Below are 20398 nucleotides of genomic sequence, written 5' to 3'. Positions count from 1 at the left end.
GGTATGTGGTGCTGAGGATCGAACCCGGGCCGCGCGCATGCCAGGCGAGCGCACTACCGCTTGAGCCACATCCCCAGCCCCTAGTTATTGTGTTATATGTTAAGTTTTTAAATTGTTTCATTTGTGATCTTTTTGTTCAAGCTTTCTATAAGAAACTCTCAGAAATCAGTAGACAACTTAACCTTACTATCTTCTGACCTCAGTAAGACCTTCCATAGAAGGAGTCTTTTATAGTTTTCAAATTTATATTGAAGATATGCACTGAAATTTATACCGAAGATATATACTGAAGATATACTGAAGATTAATAGATGGCAGAGAAATAAAAAAGGAGATCTACAGATGTCTTCAGTTGTAATGAAAGAATGGAAATTCAGACTAATAATATTAAGATGAAGTATTCCCCACATTGATCTACAGATTCAGTTCTGTCCCTATCAAATCCCCAGCACACTGTGTTTTTGGGTTTGGGGGGTTTTGTTTGTTTAATAAATTGATGGACGAATTCTAAAATTCATGTAGAAATTCAGGAGGCCAAACAGTCTTACAAAGTTAGAAGACTTACACTTTCTGAAGACTCAAACTTTAAAAAAAAAAAATTTCATATATAGTTGTAGATGGACAGCATGCCTCATGCTTTTATTTTATTTATTTTTTTATGTGATGCTGAGGATCAAACCCAGTGCCTCACACATGCTAGGCGAGTGCTCTACCACTGAGCTACTGCCCCAGCCCCAAGACTCACCCTTTTTTATTTCAAAATTTAATACAAAGTTATGGTAATTAAGACAGTGTGGTACTGGCCAAAGGATAGACAGAGTAGAATTGATAGTCAATAAATAAATCCCATGTGTCTGTGGTCAGCTGATTTTTGACAAGGATATCAAGACCTCTCAGTAGGAAAAGAATAATCTTTTCAACAGATCATGCTGAGACATCTGGATAGACACATCAGAAGAGTGAGATTGGATGCTTCCTTTGTAGCTGTACAAAAATGAACTCACAAACACATCAGAGACCTAAATTTAAGAACTAAAACATGTAATACTGTTAGAAAACACATGAAAAAATCTTTTTGATCTTGTGTTAGAGCTTCTTAGACATGACAGCAAAAGCATAAACAACAAAAGAGAAAAAAGTTGGATTCCATTAAGTTGTGAAGCTTGACCTATAAAGTAATTCATCAAGAAAGTAAAATGACCTGAAAAATAAGAGATACCATATACCTAATAAGGGACTTATAACTAGAATATAGTCAACCCCTGTATATTATAGGTTCAGCAACCATAGGTTCTGCAGCCATGGATTTAACCAACTATAAATAGAAAATATTCAGAGAATAAAACACATCTGTACTTACATCAGCAAACTTTTTATCATTTCCCAAGCAATATAGTGTAACAACTGTTCAGTGTTTATATAGCATTTACATCATGTAAGATATTATAAGTAATCTAGAGGTTAAAGTACATGGGGTGATATTTGTATGTTGTATGCAAATATTATGCATTTTATGTAAGAGATTTGATGAGCATGTGTTGGTTTTTGGTTTCCTTGAGGTCCTAGAACCAATCACATACCAGATACCTAGGGATGACTATATATGAAGAATTCTTACAGTTCAATGATAAAAAGATAAATATCCAAATTGAAAATGGGGAAAAGATCCTAATAGACCTTCCTCTGAAAAAGATATTTAAATGCACAATAAGAATATGAAAAGATGCCTAACATCACTAATAGGAAAACATGCAATCAAAATCACAGATATCATTTAACACACATTAGGATGGCTATGATCAAAACAGAAAATAAAAAGCATTGGCAAGGATTTTACTCCTAAGTATATACCTGTCTCCAAAAACATTTGTTCGCCAATGTTCATGGCAATATTCCCTGTAGCCAAGAAGTGGAAATAATCCAGATGCCCAGTTAATAAAGGATTAATAAAATGTGATAGATCCATAACAATGAACTGCAAAGGAGTTAAGTACTGGTAATGCTACAACATTGATGAATCTTTCAAACATTAAGGAAAATATCTAAGAAGTATACATGTAGATATCCTTTTCTGGATTTCTGTCTAGTAGACATTCCTGTGTGAAGCTATGTTGGATCAGGGAGATAAGTATCTGCTCCTAAAATCTGAAAACTGATAAATCAGAAATCTGATAAACAGATCATTGTAATAATGTTATAACTGAGATAAAGGGACTGGTGTTGTGGCCCAGTTGTAGAGCACTTGCCTCAAATGTGTGAGGCTCTGGGTTCGATCCTCAGCACCACATATAAATGAATAAACAAAGGTATTGTGTTCATTTACAACTGAAAAAAAGGTTTAAAAAAAATGAGATACAGAAAAGAGTTGTGTACAAATGCAAAGGAGAGAGATAACCAGTTCTAGTTCAATCTATGAGAGGTGCCAGGAAGAAGGTGGTATCCATGTCAGACCTCTGAGAATGGGTAGATTTTCAGTAGCTGGGTGGCCATATTGGGAATAGGATATTGTAGGCAGAAGGAATGATGGAAATAAAAAGTAAGGAATGAGTACATAAAACACTAAATCCTCTTCTGTGTGGTTGCAGCATTAAATGAATAATAGGGAATTAGTCATTGGCTCTAGGGTGGAGAGGTTTGGGTAGAAGTATGTTACAGAGAGCCTTCTGTAACTATCTAAGAAAGGCAGTGGGGACCTAATGCAGCAGCACACACCTATAATCCCAAAGAGTCAGGAGGCTGAGTCAAGAGGGTCACAAGTTTGAAGCATCCTAGTCAATTTCTTGAGACTGCCTCAAAATAAAAAAAATGAAAAGAACTGGGGAGGTAGTTCATTGGTAGAGCACCCCTGGGTTCAATTTGAAGAAAGGAAAAAAAAAAAAAAGGCAGTGGGTACCATAGTCAGACAGTTGGCTTATACACTGTCAAGGGATATTTGAAACCGAGTGCCCTACATTCAGTGAGATGTGGAGATTAAAAGTTGGACCATTGCCTCTTAGAATCCTAATATAGATTCTTAGACTTTCCACATGGGCTATAACTGTTTCCTTCTTTCTGGATCTGTGCACCTAAAAGCCAGTGACAGAACCCTACTGTAAAAGAATATTTTGAGTTTTGGAGATACATTCTCAGTTCTTTAGTATATAATATTTCTGGAAATAGTTAGCTCTTAATTTTGCTTGAAAATGCTCATCCTTAAGAATAAAACAAACAGAACAAGACTACTTTCTTTTTTATCTCTTCACTGTGAATGGACTTGTCCTTACCTAGCTAGAGCCATTTTATTCACCTACTCACCAAAACTTATACCCACACTGATAAATGAGTTGGTCATCCTCATAAAAAAACAGGCATTATTTTCAAAACTGAATTTAACACAGAGAGTCAGAAACCCAAGAAAGTATTTTATGTATTAGTACAATTTACTTGAATGTTTAAAGTGTGCATATGGAGTTTGTATCATGGATATAAATATTCAGGAGAGCATTGTACTCCAAAGATGACTGTAATGCCCATCTCTCAAGCCCCTATGCCTTACCTAACTTGTTATTTTTGGTCCTTTGGAATTTCTAAGCAGACATTAATGTCATTTCTTCCTTTATCCATTAGTGTCAGTGTTACTAAAGTGTTTCCTACTCTTCAACTCTCAAGGTATCAACTATTCTTAGTGACTTAAACCTTTAACTTTTGACTGATACCAGACAAGGTCAATAGCAGTAAGTTTTCTTTTTGGTTTCTGTAAACACTTTGCATTTGTTATCTGAAGCCCTGAGGTCTAGCAGATGTTGACATTTTAGGATTCTCTGGGAGCCTTACTTATAGACCTTTTATTTCTCAGGGCCACAAAAACATAAATTAGAGACCTTAATTGGAGGTTCTTAGCATATTTTTAGTGTGACTACAAGGGAAATGGGCTATATTGATTGCACTCATTGTTTACTAGGCTGACCACACAGAAATCCCAATAGAAGTCATTGCAGCCCTTGTGATTCTGGATGTACCTATAAAGGAGTATTCTGGAGGATGCAAAATGAAACATGTCTTTGGGGCTTACTTTGTTTCAAAAAGTAGCCAGATAGAAGTCCTAATATTTATAGGTCATTTTATGTTTCTTATACCATATCTTATTACTATTTTATTTTGTAGTCTTGGCAGTTAGTCATTAATGCAATGTAAATTTGGTTAGTCTTTGGCGTTGTCATATTAAGATAACTTGAGAGGGAGAAAAAAATGACATGAACTTTCCATTGATGACCAGGAAGGGAGTTATAAAATCTTCAAGAGTCATAAACCCCAAAACTCCTTTATTTTTAAAAATATATCCAGTGACATGGGAAACCTGCTTGTTCCTTATCCTAAGTATAGGAAATACAAATGATAAAAATATGGTTCCCCTTACACCAGCTCACTTCTCTGAAGAATTGAACATTTTTCCTTTTTTTCAAATGGGAAACTAAATTCTGCGTATCAGGGTAAACCTCTTTTGAACCACAGACCTTTTAAAAGAATACTAGCTAATAAATGCAGGGGAATAATAAAATAAGAAATATCTCCGTTTTGCAACCCCCAATGAAACAATTGACTGTATATCATTGCCTTACTTTACTCTAGTCCCCAGGTGGGCTGTTACAACTTTTCTACTAGACCCCTCTTCACCTTTCACCTATAGCATATCCAGATCTTTAGTCTACTATTAATTTACTATCTACATGCTCCATTCCCCAACAAACTGCTGTGCCTTTCCCCTACCCCATTGGGGACTTAATGTTTCATGATCTCACTTAATGGCTTTCAGACCAGATTTCTTGGGGAAAAGAGGGAAGAGCAATTACACATTTGGTTTAAATTTTAAAGAAATAGATATATAATTACATCATTCAGAGTGTTAGAGTAAGTTGTTTGCCTAGTGAGGATTTTTAATTCCACTTTTTTATTTTTTCTTTCTTCCTTAGTATTGCCACATTTAAAATATAATTTTATTATCATTATTATGATATTATAAGCCCTGATATTTTTTAAAGATATAGTGATTTATATATTATGAAAAATAGTCATTACTAGAATCTCTGCACATTAATCCACCTAGGTTGTGCTTCTCAAAAACATTTCCGGTAAGGCATTTTTTTCATCAAATATTGTATGTTCACTATGTGTAACAGGAATAAAAAGTAAATCAAGTACTGCCATTTTCTAGGGACATACATACTAATGGGGAAAACAGACACTTAGCACAGTTGTTTATTATGGATTGTGATAGTATACTTATAATATAACTCTAACCAAACAGTATGGGAGTTCATAAAATTAAGCAGTTAATTCTTGGTGGTGGTATTAATTCCTAGGAAACTCCTCAGAAGAGTTTTCATGTAGGTATTTAACTTACTGGAATGGCATGGATAGGGCCCACAAGTGAGATGATATTGCTTAGTCAAGGAAAGGGAAATAGGTGTCAAGTAAATTAGAATCAAAAGTAATGGTGAGAGATAAAAACAATGTGGAAGTTAGATTGATGAGAGTTCGAGAGTAGTCTAAAAGTTTTGCTTGAAGAGTTTGGTCTTTTGAGATGGGAGCACAAGGATCATGAGTTCCACCATATAGCTAAGAAGACTGAGCTTCATCCAGGCAAGGGAGATGCTGAGGTCACTAGGAGAGAGACCAATCTAGACTACACCCACCAATTCATAGTGAAAAGGTCGTTCTACCTCACCCCAGAGTCCCAGATGTTTGACTTCTCATGAATTGTAAAGTTGTTCCATTGAACCACCCAATATTGCCATTTTTCTTGGTCAAAATGGTCAAATAAGAGCAAATTTGCCATTTTTATAGGTCAAAAACAGTTGAATATTAGCAATTTCATATGGTTCAACCTAATAACAAAACAATTTGGAAAGCTAATTATAGTGAGCAGGAACATTGAAAAACTCCATTATTATTAACATTTCAAATAGAAAAGACATTTTAACCAAAAAGGCAAAAAGGTCACATCTCAGAATGTGGGACACAATTCTTTACAAAGCACTTGCTATACTGTCCATACTGAGCTCGCTGGACTAGCTTTGGGAGCCAGAGGGCCACATCACAATGGAGTCTCCAGGGATGACTTTTCCCATTGAGTCAAGGAAATGCCAGGGAAGCCCATCCCGGAGCCACTATCATAGAAACACTGTGCCCAGGGATGGAGCTCTGATTCCACGCTCCTTCCCCACCACACCAACCCAGCAGCCAGTCCCATAACCCCAAGAGAGGAAAGAGGGTAAACATTATGGAACTCTCAGCTGGTCCTCAGGAAAGGGATGGTAAAGTGCCAGGAGGTGCAAAGGTAGCAAGGGATGTGATCTGCCTGTGGAGCCACCCCTGCTCGTGGTGAGATGAGCAGAGTGGGTACCACAAGGGAACAGCTCCTCCAATACATCTCACAGCAGAAAACTGCAGGCTGAATAGAAGTGATGACTCACGACCCACAACTGTTTTGAGACAATTCCTTTTACATTAAAAAAAAATAGAAATAAAAAAAAAAAAAAGAGTTTGGTCTTTGGGCAAGAGTTGTACCTCAGTGGTAAAGCACTTTCCTAGCACATGTGAGGCACTGGGTTTGATCTCAGAACCGCATAAAAATAAATAAAATAAAGGTATTGTTTCCATCTACAACTAAAATATTTTTTCTTAAAAGAGAGTTTGGTCTTTATTCAAGCCAAAGGCATGACTTATTTAGAAATAACACTTAATGTGAATTTTTATCTAAATCTACACAAACTAACTACAATGGCAGTTGAGATGTAGGAGAAGCAGCCAGTTCAAGAGATGTTTTGGAGAATTCTACCCTACCTTGCCCCCTCTCTGCCCCTCAAACATGCCCAGCTGTTTCTTCTCTAGGACCTCGTTCTGGCTTTCTCAGGTCTCCTCAGGGAAGCATCTCTGCAGTATTCTAGAATCATTTTACATATATCTTCATTAGGTAGTGCCTGTCTCATTAACTCAGCACAGTACCACTGTAGTTACTCTTGCTCTATGACAAATCACCCCAAAATATAGTGACCTAAAAGAGCAATGATCATGTATTGCCTCATGGTTTTCTGTAGGTCCAGAATTCAGTCAAGGTGCAGCCCGGGGATGCCTGGTTTCTCTCCAGTATCTGGGTCTTTGTCAAAAGATAAGATAGGGTGTAAAATCATCAGTTATATGCTTGATGGTAATTGGTACTGCCTTTTGGCTGGGATGTCTGTGTGTACCCAGGCTTCCTCTTGTGGGTAGAGGGTTCCAAGTACCACAAGAGGGTCAAGTAGAAGCCATATGTCAGTTTATAATATAGACTCAGAAATCACACAGCATCACTTTCACTGTATTCTATTGGATCAGGTGCTTAGAGGTTCACTCAGATTCACAAGACCCAACATCTTGAAACAGGTTCAACCAAAGAGCTTAGAAGAAAAGCATAAGGAAAGCTGGGATATAATTCAGTGGTAGAGTGCTTGCCTAACATGCATGAAGCCCTAGGTTTAATCCCTAGTACTGCATAAAAACAAAGAGGAGGAAGAAGTACAGTGGGGTGGGTTATATTGGCAAGGCAGTCTCTCTCTCTCTCTCTCTCACTCTCTCTCATACACACACACACACACACACACACACACAGTTACTCATAGCATTCATTATCCTTGTCTTCATAGATATTAAAGAATCTTAACAAGCCTTCTAAAATACAACTTCCATCTTTCCAAAGTCCTAGAGGAATTTAGAAACATTCACTTTAGTACTTAACATTATTGATCTCTGGATTTCATACATTTTTTTTTTTAATCTATGAGGGATTTGTTATGTGATTTGAGAGAAACTGGATCACACATACATTGAAAAGTTCAAGCCAGGGCTGGGGTTCTGGCTCAGTGGTGGAGCACTCACCTAGCATGCATGAAGCACTGGGTTCTATCCTCAGCACCACATAGAAATATTGTGTCCACTTAAAAATAAAAAAGTTCAAGCCACAGAACTAGGATGAATTAGCAATAGTCTAACGTGGCAAATGAAGACTCAGCACTCTTCAGACATGGAAGAAATCAGTCATTCATTACTTCTGTTTGTTGGTTCATGTTGCTATTGAGTGTTGTACTGGAAAAACTTCCTGCAGTTTGCTTCAGAGGAATTGGTAGAAAAGGCTCAAAAGAAACAAATGAGATTCAGATATATTGAAAGCCTTCAGATGGTCAAGCAGAATTTAGAATTCAAATATGTTCCCTCTCAAGAGCTTATGACTGAGGCTAGGATGTTGCTCAGTAGTAGAGCACTTACCTAGCATGTACAAGGCCTTGTGAGAGCTCATGGCTGTTCCTCAGCTAGATCTCCTTGAGAGGCCTGTGACTATTGATGAGTCTAATATCATTGGCAAGGAGGCCATCTCTGAGAAGAGAGTCCCAGGATTTACATTGAAGGTTACGTAGGTTGCAAGAATGCAGACTAATCAGAACTACAGAAGACAATATTTCTCACCACTTCACCATGTGAGAGTCCATATGGAAAGTAATATGTGGAAGAGTCACTGGAACAGCAGATGTGCTGTCTGCTCCTTTTAGTGATGCAGTGACAGTGTGTCAAAGACAGGGGAATTATGCAATTCAGATGGGCATTTCCTTGGATGCTCTAGTTGAAGCAGGCAAGAGAGCCTATTGCTACTACTGACAATGCCAGCCTCCAAGGTGGGATGACCAGAGGAAGATATTTGTGAAATAGGTGAGATCTTTCCAAATCTTTCATTATTGAGGCACTCATGTGAGATATCTAAACAGACTGCTATTCTGCTAAATTCCCATGTCCTACAGATGTCTCTTAGATTTGTCCCTTCTTCGTTGACCCTATTATCTCCAGCCTGAGTTTGGGCCCTTGTTTCTTAGATGACTTGATGTAGTAAGCTTCCATATTAATCTATGTCTTCTAGGCTACCTTCTCCTATACTCTGGCCCATCTTTGTTAACTTGTCTCTGTTGTGTCTATGTGTCTATCTCCTTCCTCCCTCTCTTTCTCTTTAGTTTCCCAGAGGCCAAAGAATTAAAATATCCTGCATTTATGGATAAAATACATTATGTTTATATACATTAGAGTTTGATGAAATAGCTAGTCCCTAGTAACAGCACGGTATTAGATGGCGAGATGATGAAAGTCTAGGAGGTGCTTCTGAGAGTGAGAAGAAAATGAGAAACTGGGTGTCTTTTTAAAAAGAAAATAATATATCTTCCATACATGAAACTTTTGAAGCTTTAAAAACTTAAAACTTTTTAAAGATTTGATTACATGGGCTGGGGATGTGGCTCAAGCGGTAGCGCGCTCGCCTGGCATGCGTGCGGCCCAGGTTCGATCCTCAGCACCACATACCAACAAAGATGTTGTGTCCGCCGAGAACTAAAAAATAAATATTAAAAAAATTCTCTCTCTCTCTCCTCTCTCATTCTCTCTTAAAAAAAAAAAAAAAAAAAAAAAAAAAAAAAGATTTGATTACATGAAAGGGGAAGAAAGTGAAAAGAATCTTGAGAAATACCAACATTCTTGAACTAAATAGAAGACTAATAGGAAATGGAGTCTAAGAAAGATAAGTCCAGTGCTCATTAAAGAGTTCATCACAGGAGCTCTAGTAGTATGGGGCTGAAAAAGGATTCTAGATGGATTTGATGACTACCCAAAACAATTTGTCAAGTACCTAAGCAAAATTGCTGTGTGATAAGCAGATAATGAAATTGACTATTAAAAGGCCCTGTAACCTGTTTCCTAATCTTTAGCACATGGATAGTCATCACTACTTTTCAGGTTATTGGAAGGATTAAAAAATTCCCAGCAAAGTGTCTGACACAGTGTGATAGCAAGTACTTATTATTACTGTTGTCTTTTTTTTTTTTTTTACTTTTAATGTTATGTTTTGATGTCAAGCTGATTAGAATTTCTAATAATGGCATGTCACTTTTTTATCTTAGATCTGCGACTTTGGCCTGGCCCGTGTTGCAGATCCAGATCATGATCACACAGGATTCCTGACAGAGTATGTAGCCACACGTTGGTACAGGGCTCCAGAAATTATGTTGAATTCCAAGGTAAGGACCTGTTTGCATAAAAAGAAAATCAGAAGTAAGAGAACTTTCTGAATGTGTGACTGTAAGCCTCCCTTTCCAGCCTCAACTTGGGTTAAGCCTTGTCCTGTCTGACCAGCCCACATAGGCCCAGAGCCAAGGTGCTATCTTAATCTCTTCTTCAGCATTGAATTCCTGGACATTGGAATTTGCCCTCTCCATCTCAGCTGAAGTATTGCTGGCCTGATGAGAGTCAGAGGGTTTCATCTCCAGTCACATTTACCATAAATGGTCTGTGTTCCTCACCTTGGTTCATCCTCCTGCAGTCCTTTCTGTGGCAACTTTCACACCTACTGCTGCCAAGGCGCAATCAGGCTGTCTTTTTTCAGAAGTTACGGTAATCTGTATTTCTGTGAACACAGACTAGGGCTGTCCTATAAAAGTCAGATATATCTCTTAATGAAAAATGTCTCCTCAGCAAAATAATAGTATGATTTATTATTCTTTCCATTTAAGAACTCTCATGGAGTCTTTCAAAACTATAGAGTCCTGCTTCCAAATGAAATATTTCCTCTACATCTCCCAAGTGGCTAGGGAGAGTACTTGGAGGTTTTATAAGAACTCTGTTGACAAGGCCTGTCTCTTGGTCATAAGAAATGATTGAATGCATTTACAAAAACCAGAAAAAGTGAGCTGGGATTGAGGCTCAGCAGTACAGTGCTTGCCTGGCCAGTGTGAGGCTCTGGGTTTGATCCTCAGCACCATATAAAAATGGATAAAATGAAGGTATTGTGTCCAGCCAGAACTAAAGGAATAAATTTTTAAAAAAAGGAAAAAGTGAAATATTCTTAGTTAGAATTAGGAATCAGTAGGCAAAATTGAGGGCAGCTATGGGAGATTAGGTTCAGTATTTTTAACATATTATCTACAAATAGTATGTGGAAAAGTTTTCAAAATTGGATAGTATAAATAGATCTGACATACTAGCCATACCTAATATCACAGGATTATGAGATTCTTAAAGAACAAGAAAATATAACATGAAGAAAATAATATGAATTCATATTGGGCATTGTGTGTAAGGCCCAGCAACCAGAAATAGTCCTGAGAGGCTTAGGAAATGAACAGGTCTAATTAGCTTGTGGGCTCCATTGTCTTCCTCCATTCTTTATGTGTAGAGATAAGCTATTAAGTGCTTTTGTGAGGAAATGGAATTTGTTTCCAGCAGATATTCTTGATATCCTACATTTTTTTTTCATTATAAAAGCAAAATTCCACTAAAAGAAATTGTATCATAATGAAGGATTTGGTGTAACAGGTGTTCCAAAGAAGAAAATACTGTGTTGATTCTCTTATAACTCTGTATTACAAATAATCCCACACACAGGTTCGTTCTTTGATGGGCCACATGACAGCAATTCCAGACAAGGATCATTGGTATGCAGTGAACATTACTGGTTGTAAAAGACAGTGGTTGGTGTGGTAGATTTTTATCATGGTGGCTTCTTGATCTTGAGTGTCCTATACTGCCTTCATTTTTCGGTTACCATCCATGGGGAAGTAGCCAAAAATGGTAGGGTTAGCTCTGTGTTCTTCCAAATGCCCAACACTCCCTTCTACTTGCAGAGTTACTACAGTGAAAGTTACTACTTTATTTGCAGCATCTCTAGCCCCTGGGAATGTTCCTTCTAGCAGTGTATTCACTTTTTTCTTTTCATTAACTTAAAAAATATTCAGATATATTTTTAAAAATTGAAAGTACATTGAACACCTGTGTACCCTTTACTTTGATCTACCAGCTCTTAACATCTTGCCATCTGTTTGTTTTTTTTTTTTAATATCTGAGCTTGCAACAACTAAACATCTTGCCATCTTCTTCTCTCCCTCCCTCTCTTTTCTTTCTCACTCCTCTCCCTTCTTTTTGACATGCCATCTGACACTTCACCAACACCTTATTTCCAAACCATTTGGGGCATTATTAATACCCCTAAAAATGGAATGCTCTTCCCCACAGCCATGATACTTTAGCATATCTAAGATACCAACATTAATTCAGTGCTATTTTTTTGAAGAATGAAGATCAATTATTTTGCAGAATGCTATGCAATTTTGGGTCCTGGATTTTTGGCACAAATACCACAGAAGCAATGTTGTATTCTAAGTACCTAGTATCAGAAGGCACAGCTGGTTTGTGCCAAATAATTGGTAATGGTCACATTGCTCTTTTGATTAAGATGGTATCCTCCAGGTCTCCACAATCAGATTATCATTACCCTCTTTATAATAATAGTTTGTGGGGAAATAGTTTGTTTAAAGTTGTCTTCTTCTTCTTCTCCCTTCTCCTTCTCCTTCTACCTTTATTTTGCTTATTTTTTTTTTAAATGGTGCTGGAGATCGAATCCAGTGCCTCACATGTGCTAGGCAAGCACTTTACCACTGGGCCACAACTCCAGCCCTAAAGTTGTCTTCTTTATCAGACTTGAACCTGGTATTCTTATCATTCATTGATGATTTTATAACTGTATGATTTTGTTTTAGTTATCTCCACTTATTTATTCTATGATTTATTATCCATCTCTACCATTAAGTGTTTTTGTTCCAGATTTGGCAGGTAAGAGCTGCTTTTGACATTCCCACTAGCATCAGGTACTTCCTTGCTTTCTGGCATTAGATGCTCTGGGGTCACCTTGTACTTGCCCTGCCCCAGACCTGGAGCAGCCATTTCTCCCTTTTTTAGCTATTTTTTTTTTTTTGTATGTGTGTACTTTCAATATTTACCTTTGTTTAGATTTGGCCCAAAGCAAAAACTATTATAGATTATAATAATTTTAGACTTATTTTTAAATTCAGACCCATCTTATCATAGCTATAAATCTTATCACTGTTTTTTTATTTGATTTTCCAAAAAGATTTCATTCTTAACCTAAATTTTCAACTGTTTGACTTAATTTTTTTTCTATTATTATTTCTACAGTTCTCCTGCTTATCACCAGAGGCAACTTTTTCTTTTCATAAAATTCAGCTTTCATTCCTTGGAACTTTTTGTTGTTGTTGTTGTTTGATACTATTATGATTTAGACAGAATTCATCCATGACTTTGAATAGACTTCCTTTAAGAGAAATTTTATAACTCAGAAAGGAGATGAGAATATTGGAGGCAGCACACTCTTTTTTCCCCCAGAGATCACAGTTTTTCAACCTGATGTTTTCGTTTTTGTTTTTTCAGTGCTGGGAATCAAACCCAGTGCCTCATGCACTATACCACTGAGCTGGACATCCCCTAGTCCTTTCAACATGATGTTTTTTAATACGATTTGCAAGATGGCTAGACATTCTGAGAGTACCGCAATGATCTTTCTTTTGAATTGACTTCCAGGTTTACAAAAATGAATAGATGGGCCACAAATATCCTAAAACAATAAATGTTATGACTTTTTTCTTTTCCAGCTCCCATTATAAAAAATTTTGAATCTCTCTTTGAAATATTTTTTTAAAGGACTGATGTATACTTTTGAAATTCCAGTTTAATGATAATATTATAGAAAAAAGAAATTTTAAGTGATCTTGGTTGTTTGGCATCTCATAAGAAAGCCAAATTATTATTTGTTTTTTCAGTGTTGTTACTCAATTTTAGAATCAAAGGAGAATCTCAAAACTCTTAACAGCCATGTGCCTGTCACATAGGGAAATCTCAACATGTTGTTTGCAACAGCAGATATCATTCTTAGCCTTTTCTCCCTTTCTGCTGCAGGGCTATACCAAGTCCATTGATATTTGGTCTGTGGGCTGCATCCTGGCAGAGATGCTGTCCAACAGGCCCATCTTTCCAGGGAAACATTATCTCGACCAGCTGAACCACATTCTGGGTAAGGTTCCTGAGCACAGTTTACATCAAAGTCACATCATTAATTGTAAAAGAGTTCTGATAATTAAAATCTATGATAGACATGAGGTTTTTATCTTCTCTGATTTAAAATGTTAAAAATCTTTTTCATTAAGAAAGGTAAGGTTGGTGACAAGAAGACATAAAGTAGTACCAGGGTTCATTCTGTCCCATAGCTGGTGGTGTGCAGTTGTTTGTTTCAATCTTGGTAATTAACAGCTAATTATTTTATCCATTAGGTATTCTTGGATCCCCATCACAGGAAGACCTGAATTGTATAATAAATTTAAAAGCTAGAAACTATTTGCTTTCTCTTCCACACAAAAATAAGGTGCCATGGAACAGGCTGTTCCCCAATGCTGATTCTAAAGGTAAATTTTACTTTGATTGTCTCCCCGCCTCCCAGCCCCTGGCTTAACTTCATGTTTGTCTGTTTGTTGTATTTGTTAAAGTGTTAGGTCACTATCCTAAAAAAATCAGTCTATGGCTCTTGGGTAACTCTTTATTTAAAAAGTGTTTCTTCTCATACTTTATTGCCCACCACTCCTGCCTTGCTGAGATGGAATCCAGTGTCTGAGTCGGGCTAGGCAAACACTTTGCCACTGAGCTATATCTCCTTTCTGGGGATGCCTCTGGTTTTCTACCTTTTGGTTTCTCTGCTACTTTTTAATTTTGATTATGTTCACATCTTCAGGGCTCAGAAAGCCTAGGAGCCTACAAAACAAATTACAGTTGAATATCCCTTACCTAAAATGTTTGGGATCAAAAGTGTCTGGGATTTGGATTTTTTTGTGTGTGTATTTGCATAAATATGACAGATATCTTGGAGATGAGACCCACATCTAAACAGAAAATTCATTTATGTTGTAGTACCCCTTATATACACAGCTTGAAGGTAATTTTATACATTATTTTTAGTGCGCCTGTACTTTGAGATTTGTCAGAGTGTGGAATAAGATCAGTCAGGTGTGGAATTTTCCACCTGTGGTATCATGTTGGTGTTCAAAATATTTCAGATTTTGGAGTATTTCAGATTTAGGAACAGAGATTTTCAACCTTATAATCTTTTTATCTTCTCATTTGGTTTTGTTTGTTGTTATTGTTAGGGTTTTTTTTGGGGGGTGCACAGGTTTACTGGGGATTGAACCCAGGGATGTTTTGCCACTGAGCTACATCCCCAGCTCATTTTTATATTTTATGTAAGACAGGGTCTCACTAAATTGCTGAGGCTGGCTTCAAACTTGCAATCCTCCTGCTTCAGCCTCCCAAGCTGCAGGTATTACAGGTGTGTACCACATCATTACCTGACTCTTTTGATAATTTTTAATGTCGGGTAAATTGGAACATAATTCACACAAAGTTCACACTTTTTAGTTGTTCAGGCTTCTGAGTTTAAACAAATATATACTTTTTTTTTAAAGTTGTAGATGGACACAATTCCTTTATTTTTATGTCATGCTGAGGATCAAACCCAGTGTCTCACATGTGCTAGGCATGTGCTCTACCACTGAACTAGGACTCTAAGCCCCACCAAACGTATACTTTTAAGTTAACCACTATTGCAATCAATATATGGAATAGTTCCATCATCAATAAAAGTGTCCTATGCTCTCTTGGGGTCAGTTTTTTCCCCAGTCTCTGGCAGTCACTGATCTGATGTCTATCCCTATAGTTTTGCCTTTTCTGTAATGTTATATTAATAGAATCATAGAGTATGTGGCCTTTTATCTACATTCGGCTGGAAGCATTTGAGATTTAGAAAGCATTTGAGCATCTCATTATTTATCTTACTCTTCACCAAATGGTGCTGGAACAATTAAAGACGATCATGTGCAAAAAGCAAAACAACAATTAAAAATCCCTAAAATTGGAACTTAGACCTAAATATAAGACCTAAAATGCCTGGTTTCAGTTCTTTCGACTAAAAGGCTCAGGGGTCACTTCAGTTGAACTGGACTAACTGGGCTGCGCAAAATAACCACACAAGAGACACAGATACTTTTTTCTTTGGGGTAGCTGTGACAGCTCCTCTGACCTTAAGGGTCCGAAGGAAGAGAGAGCGAGAGCATGCACTGACCCCTTTTATTGAGGAGAAGCTATTCAAATGAGGCAAGGGGTCAAGTTTCAGGGGGCTGAGTCTATCTTCATGATGTCTACTGTCAACAGGTTGATTGACATCTGGGTAGGCCACACCCAAAGGCACAGTAAGAGAAGAGAACACACATAAGGCACTTCCATGGAAGATTCTATCCTAAACAGGTCAAGGGGTTATATTACAAAGGAACAGGTGAGCATAGCTTCACCCATGGGGCTGTAGCAAGACACCATGCACGAGACACCAACCCTCGAACCCAAGAAGAGTGGGGAAAGCTCTGCCACATTCCTATGACTGAGCGCCTCAGCACCCAGCCAGGGAGTGTGACTCAGTCATGTGTGAGATTGGTCTCCCACACTAAAACTAGTAATCTTAGAGAAAAAAAATAGGACAGAATCCTCATTACCTTAGTTGAAATTTTCTTAGATTCAATACCCATCTTTTTTTTTTTTTTTAAGTAACACATTAGTTGTGTTCTTTGTATAATTTAGGGTTGACTTTAATAATCTTAATGTCTTTTATTCTCATTTTACATGAGATCTGGTAAAAATATTAGTTAGCTATTTTTAAAATTTTATACCAGTATAAAAATATGGTAGATAGGTAATGACTCTCCCCATTCTAAGATGTCCATGAATCTAAGTGTGTTTGGTTGCATGGCAGAGGGGAATTACAGATGTAATTAAAAGTAAATCCATTGACTTTGAGACAGGGAAGTTATCTTGGATTATATAGGCTGGCACAATATAAGCACAGGTTCTTTTAAGTGTGATAGGTAATCTGAATGATGAACCTGAGATATAGCAGCTTACCAGTACTTTGTTATTTATCTTTCCAAATCTATTCTTTCTATGTACATATGTGTATTTTTACCTAAAATTTACTTTTGAAAAGTAATTAGTAGGGCTATAGCCAGTGGTACAGTGCTTGCCTAGCAAGCATGCACAAAACTCTAGATTTGATTCCCAGCACCACAAAAATTATTATTATTATTATTATTAAAATTAACATTTTTTGTAAAAATTCAAAAAATTATAGGACTGTTTAACTGAGAAGGTAAAAATTATTTTAGAAGCAGCTCTTGAATAGCACTTTTAATAGAATTATGTTTTGAATACTCTTCCATGTTTAATACATAGATCTGGCTTATTTTATTTTATTTTTTTAAGAGAGAGTGAGAGAGAGAGGGGGACAGAGAGAGAGAGAATTTCAACATTTATTTATTTTTTCTTAGTTCTCGGCGGACACAACATCTTCCTTTGTATGTGGTGCTGAGGATCGAACCCGGGCCGCCCGCACGCTAGGCGAGCGCGCTACCGCTTGAGCCACATCCCCAGCCCGATCTGGCTTATTTTTAATGGTTTTGAATTATTTCTATTCAATCTTTAGTTGGATATTTAGCTTTTTCTGATTTATTTATTTATTTTTTTATACCAGGGATTGAACCCAGTGGGGCTTAATCACCAAGCCACATCCCTAGCCCTTTTTTATATTTTATTGGAGATAGGGCGTTGCTGAGTTGCTTGAGGCCTTACTAAGTTGCTGAGGCTGGATTTGAATTCGGGATTCTCCTGCCTCAGCCTCCCAAGTCACTGGGATTATAAGTGTGTGCCACCTCACTCAGCTTTTTCTAATTTTTGCTATTTTATCTATATGTATGTGTATATATATATATACTATATATACTGAATATATATAGTACATATGTATGTGCATGTGTACATATATGTATCAACATATAACAATTGCCTATTTAGATGTTATTTCCTGAGTCACCTTTTTAAAAGGAGGTACATACCTAACAAAAACTACATAATAAGATTTTCTGATAATAGACCAACTCCAGGCTCCACTTATTGTTTGTTTCTTCACTCTTCTATTGTCAGTCGTGTTTCATATTAAATTATTTCTGAAGTTTGTTTAGTAGGGTGGGCGTTGCTGGATATTGAACCCAGGAGTGCTTAAAGCTATATTCCCAGCCCTTTTGTTTTTTATTTTGAGACAGAGTCTTGCTAAATTACTGAGGAAAACTTGCGATCTTTCTGTCTCAGTCTCCTGAGTCACTGGAATTTCAGGCTTAAACCACTGCACCCAGCTCTGAGTCTTTTTTTAATGCTTATTTTCCTTAGTTTAAGGTCATGAACTTTGAGATTGGTTCATGAAAGTACAAATTAATACCACTAAAATCTAGGAAATTAATTTTGAAATGTAAGTATTGGATGAATATAATACAGATGCAGGGAAAAGATAGAAATAGAATTAAGAAAATGGAAAAATAGGAGTTAGTGGTACAGAGGAGAACAGTAGAGCATCATATGTTTGGAGCCCAGGCTTTGCAGCCATACCTCCTGGGTTTAATCCACAGCTTAGCCACTTACTAGTTGTGTGACCTTTAGAGAAACTACTCACTCAACTTCTCAGGGCCTTATTTTCTTACTTATAAAATAGAATTAGTAATAGTACCCACGTCAGGATTGTGTGAATGTCCACTCTTCTAGCATTTGTAGGTGTAAAGTTTGAAGATCCTTCCATATATGTAGCTATGAAGAGTGTTCCCTTGTAGGGATGGCCCATAAATGTCCTTAATCAGTCTCATACTGAACATTGAAGTTCACATGACCTATCTGTTGGTGCATGAGCTATCTATTGCTGCATAACAACCACCCCAAAACTCGGGGCTTGAAACAACAGCTATGAGTTTCTTAGACTGGTATAGCTGAGTGGGTCTGCTGACTCCCCTCCAGTAGGGTGGTCCAAGGTGACCTCACTACATCTTGCCATTGGTCTTCTTCCTCACAGTTGTTGTTCTTTCATCCCATAGTAAACAAGTCTAGGCTGCTTCTCCTGATAACAAAAATATCCAAGAGCAAGAGCAGAAGCTACAAGATCTTTTGAGAGCAGGTCCCAGAATAGCAATCTGCCTCACTCAGTGGGTCAATCACATAGTCAAAACAGATTCAAGTGATGGGGAAATAAATATTCCCACTGGTAGGAGAAACTGCAAAGAATTCATGCCACAATTAGCATGGCCTTAAGTTGTTTGTAGTTTTATTATAATATTTGAATTTATTCATTTAATAATAAATATGGGTGTCTGTTCTGTGCCATCAAGGTTTCTATGGCCCTAGACATAGAACCAGTAACAAAGAGATAAAGGACTGGCCTACAGAAAACTGATAGTCCAGATTGTATCAAATATGAAAGTAACTTAAGAAAATGAATGGAAGACCTCAAGGAACTCAAAAGAAAGTCTAGTTAATGATAGTTCACAGAAAGGAATATAAGCCAGGCGTGGTGCTGCACACCTGTAGTTTCAACTGCTTAAGAGGCTGAGGCAGGAAGTTAGCAAGTTCAAAGCCAGCCTCAGCAAAATTGAGGTGCTAAGTAACTCAGTAAGACCCTGTCTGTGTCACAGTGGTTGAGTACCCCTGAGTTTAATCCCCAGGACACCTGTGCCACCCCCCCACCCCCTGCCGTCCCGCCAAAAAGGAAAAAAAAAAAGGGACATCTCTTAAATATGGGGAAAAGCCACTCATTTTTACTCACACAAAATATGAACATTGAAATACCGGTGATTCCTTTTGTTTTTAATAACCCCACTCATCACAAGAGCAGAAATCAGAGTTTGATAGCACATTGGGTTGTCAATGCTATGAGGAAAAGATGTTCCAAAGACAGCTTGCTGGTAGAGTGTCAATTGGTTGAGTCTCTGCGGAGGGCATTTTGACAATTTTGTCCCATATCTTTTGTTCCAGCATTTCTGAGTATTGAACTTTTGGGTCTGCCAACCAAATGGAGATGGGGGTGGCATTGAACTTGTTCATCTTTAATTAAAAGAGATTGAACATTTTTCACATATTTGTTAGTAATTTTTGATTGCTGATTCCCTTGAGCCAGTAGTATTGTAAATTTTTCTTCAAAGGAATCTTAACTAAGAAATCTCTCCAAAATGACTCCAGTGAGGGGGAAGAAATGATTATTATTCAGCAGATGGTGCTAGGCTGGTGAATTGCTATTTGGAAGATAATCAATTTAAATCATTACTCACACATGAAAATGAATTTCAAAATAATAGATGATTAAATGCTTTTTAAAAAAAATCAAATCTAAAAAACTAACATTATTTAGAGTATTTGTTCTGATTACTAAATGAAGATGAAGAAAGACTATCTTCATGAGCTTTTTTTTTTTGATCTTTTTTAGTTGTAGATGGACACAATACCTTTATTTATTTTTAAAGAGAGAGAGAAAGAATTTTTTAATATTTATTTTTTAGTTTTTGGCAGACACAATATCTTTGTTTGTATGTGGTGCTGAGGATCGAACCCGGGCCACACGCATGCCAGGAGAGCGCACTACGGCTTGAGCCACATCCCC

General features: G+C 37.2%; 1 protein-coding gene across 1 annotated transcript in view; it reads left to right on the top strand.

Moving 5' to 3' along the window:
* Positions 1-20398, top strand: part of Mapk1 (mitogen-activated protein kinase 1) — a 79274-nt gene that overhangs the window by 41338 nt on the left and 17538 nt on the right. The window contains exons 4-6 of the mRNA XM_078038845.1: positions 9951-10067; positions 13795-13909; positions 14166-14297. Of these exons, the coding sequence (XP_077894971.1) occupies positions 9951-10067; positions 13795-13909; positions 14166-14297 (364 nt within the window). The remainder of the gene's footprint in view (positions 1-9950; positions 10068-13794; positions 13910-14165; positions 14298-20398) is intronic.

Source organism: Ictidomys tridecemlineatus, chromosome 2 (assembly GCF_052094955.1).
Source record: "Ictidomys tridecemlineatus isolate mIctTri1 chromosome 2, mIctTri1.hap1, whole genome shotgun sequence".
Classification (NCBI taxonomy): Eukaryota; Metazoa; Chordata; class Mammalia; order Rodentia; family Sciuridae; genus Ictidomys; species Ictidomys tridecemlineatus.
Note: the sequence above shows the minus strand (reverse complement) of the source record. Positions and strands in the feature narration are given on the sequence as shown.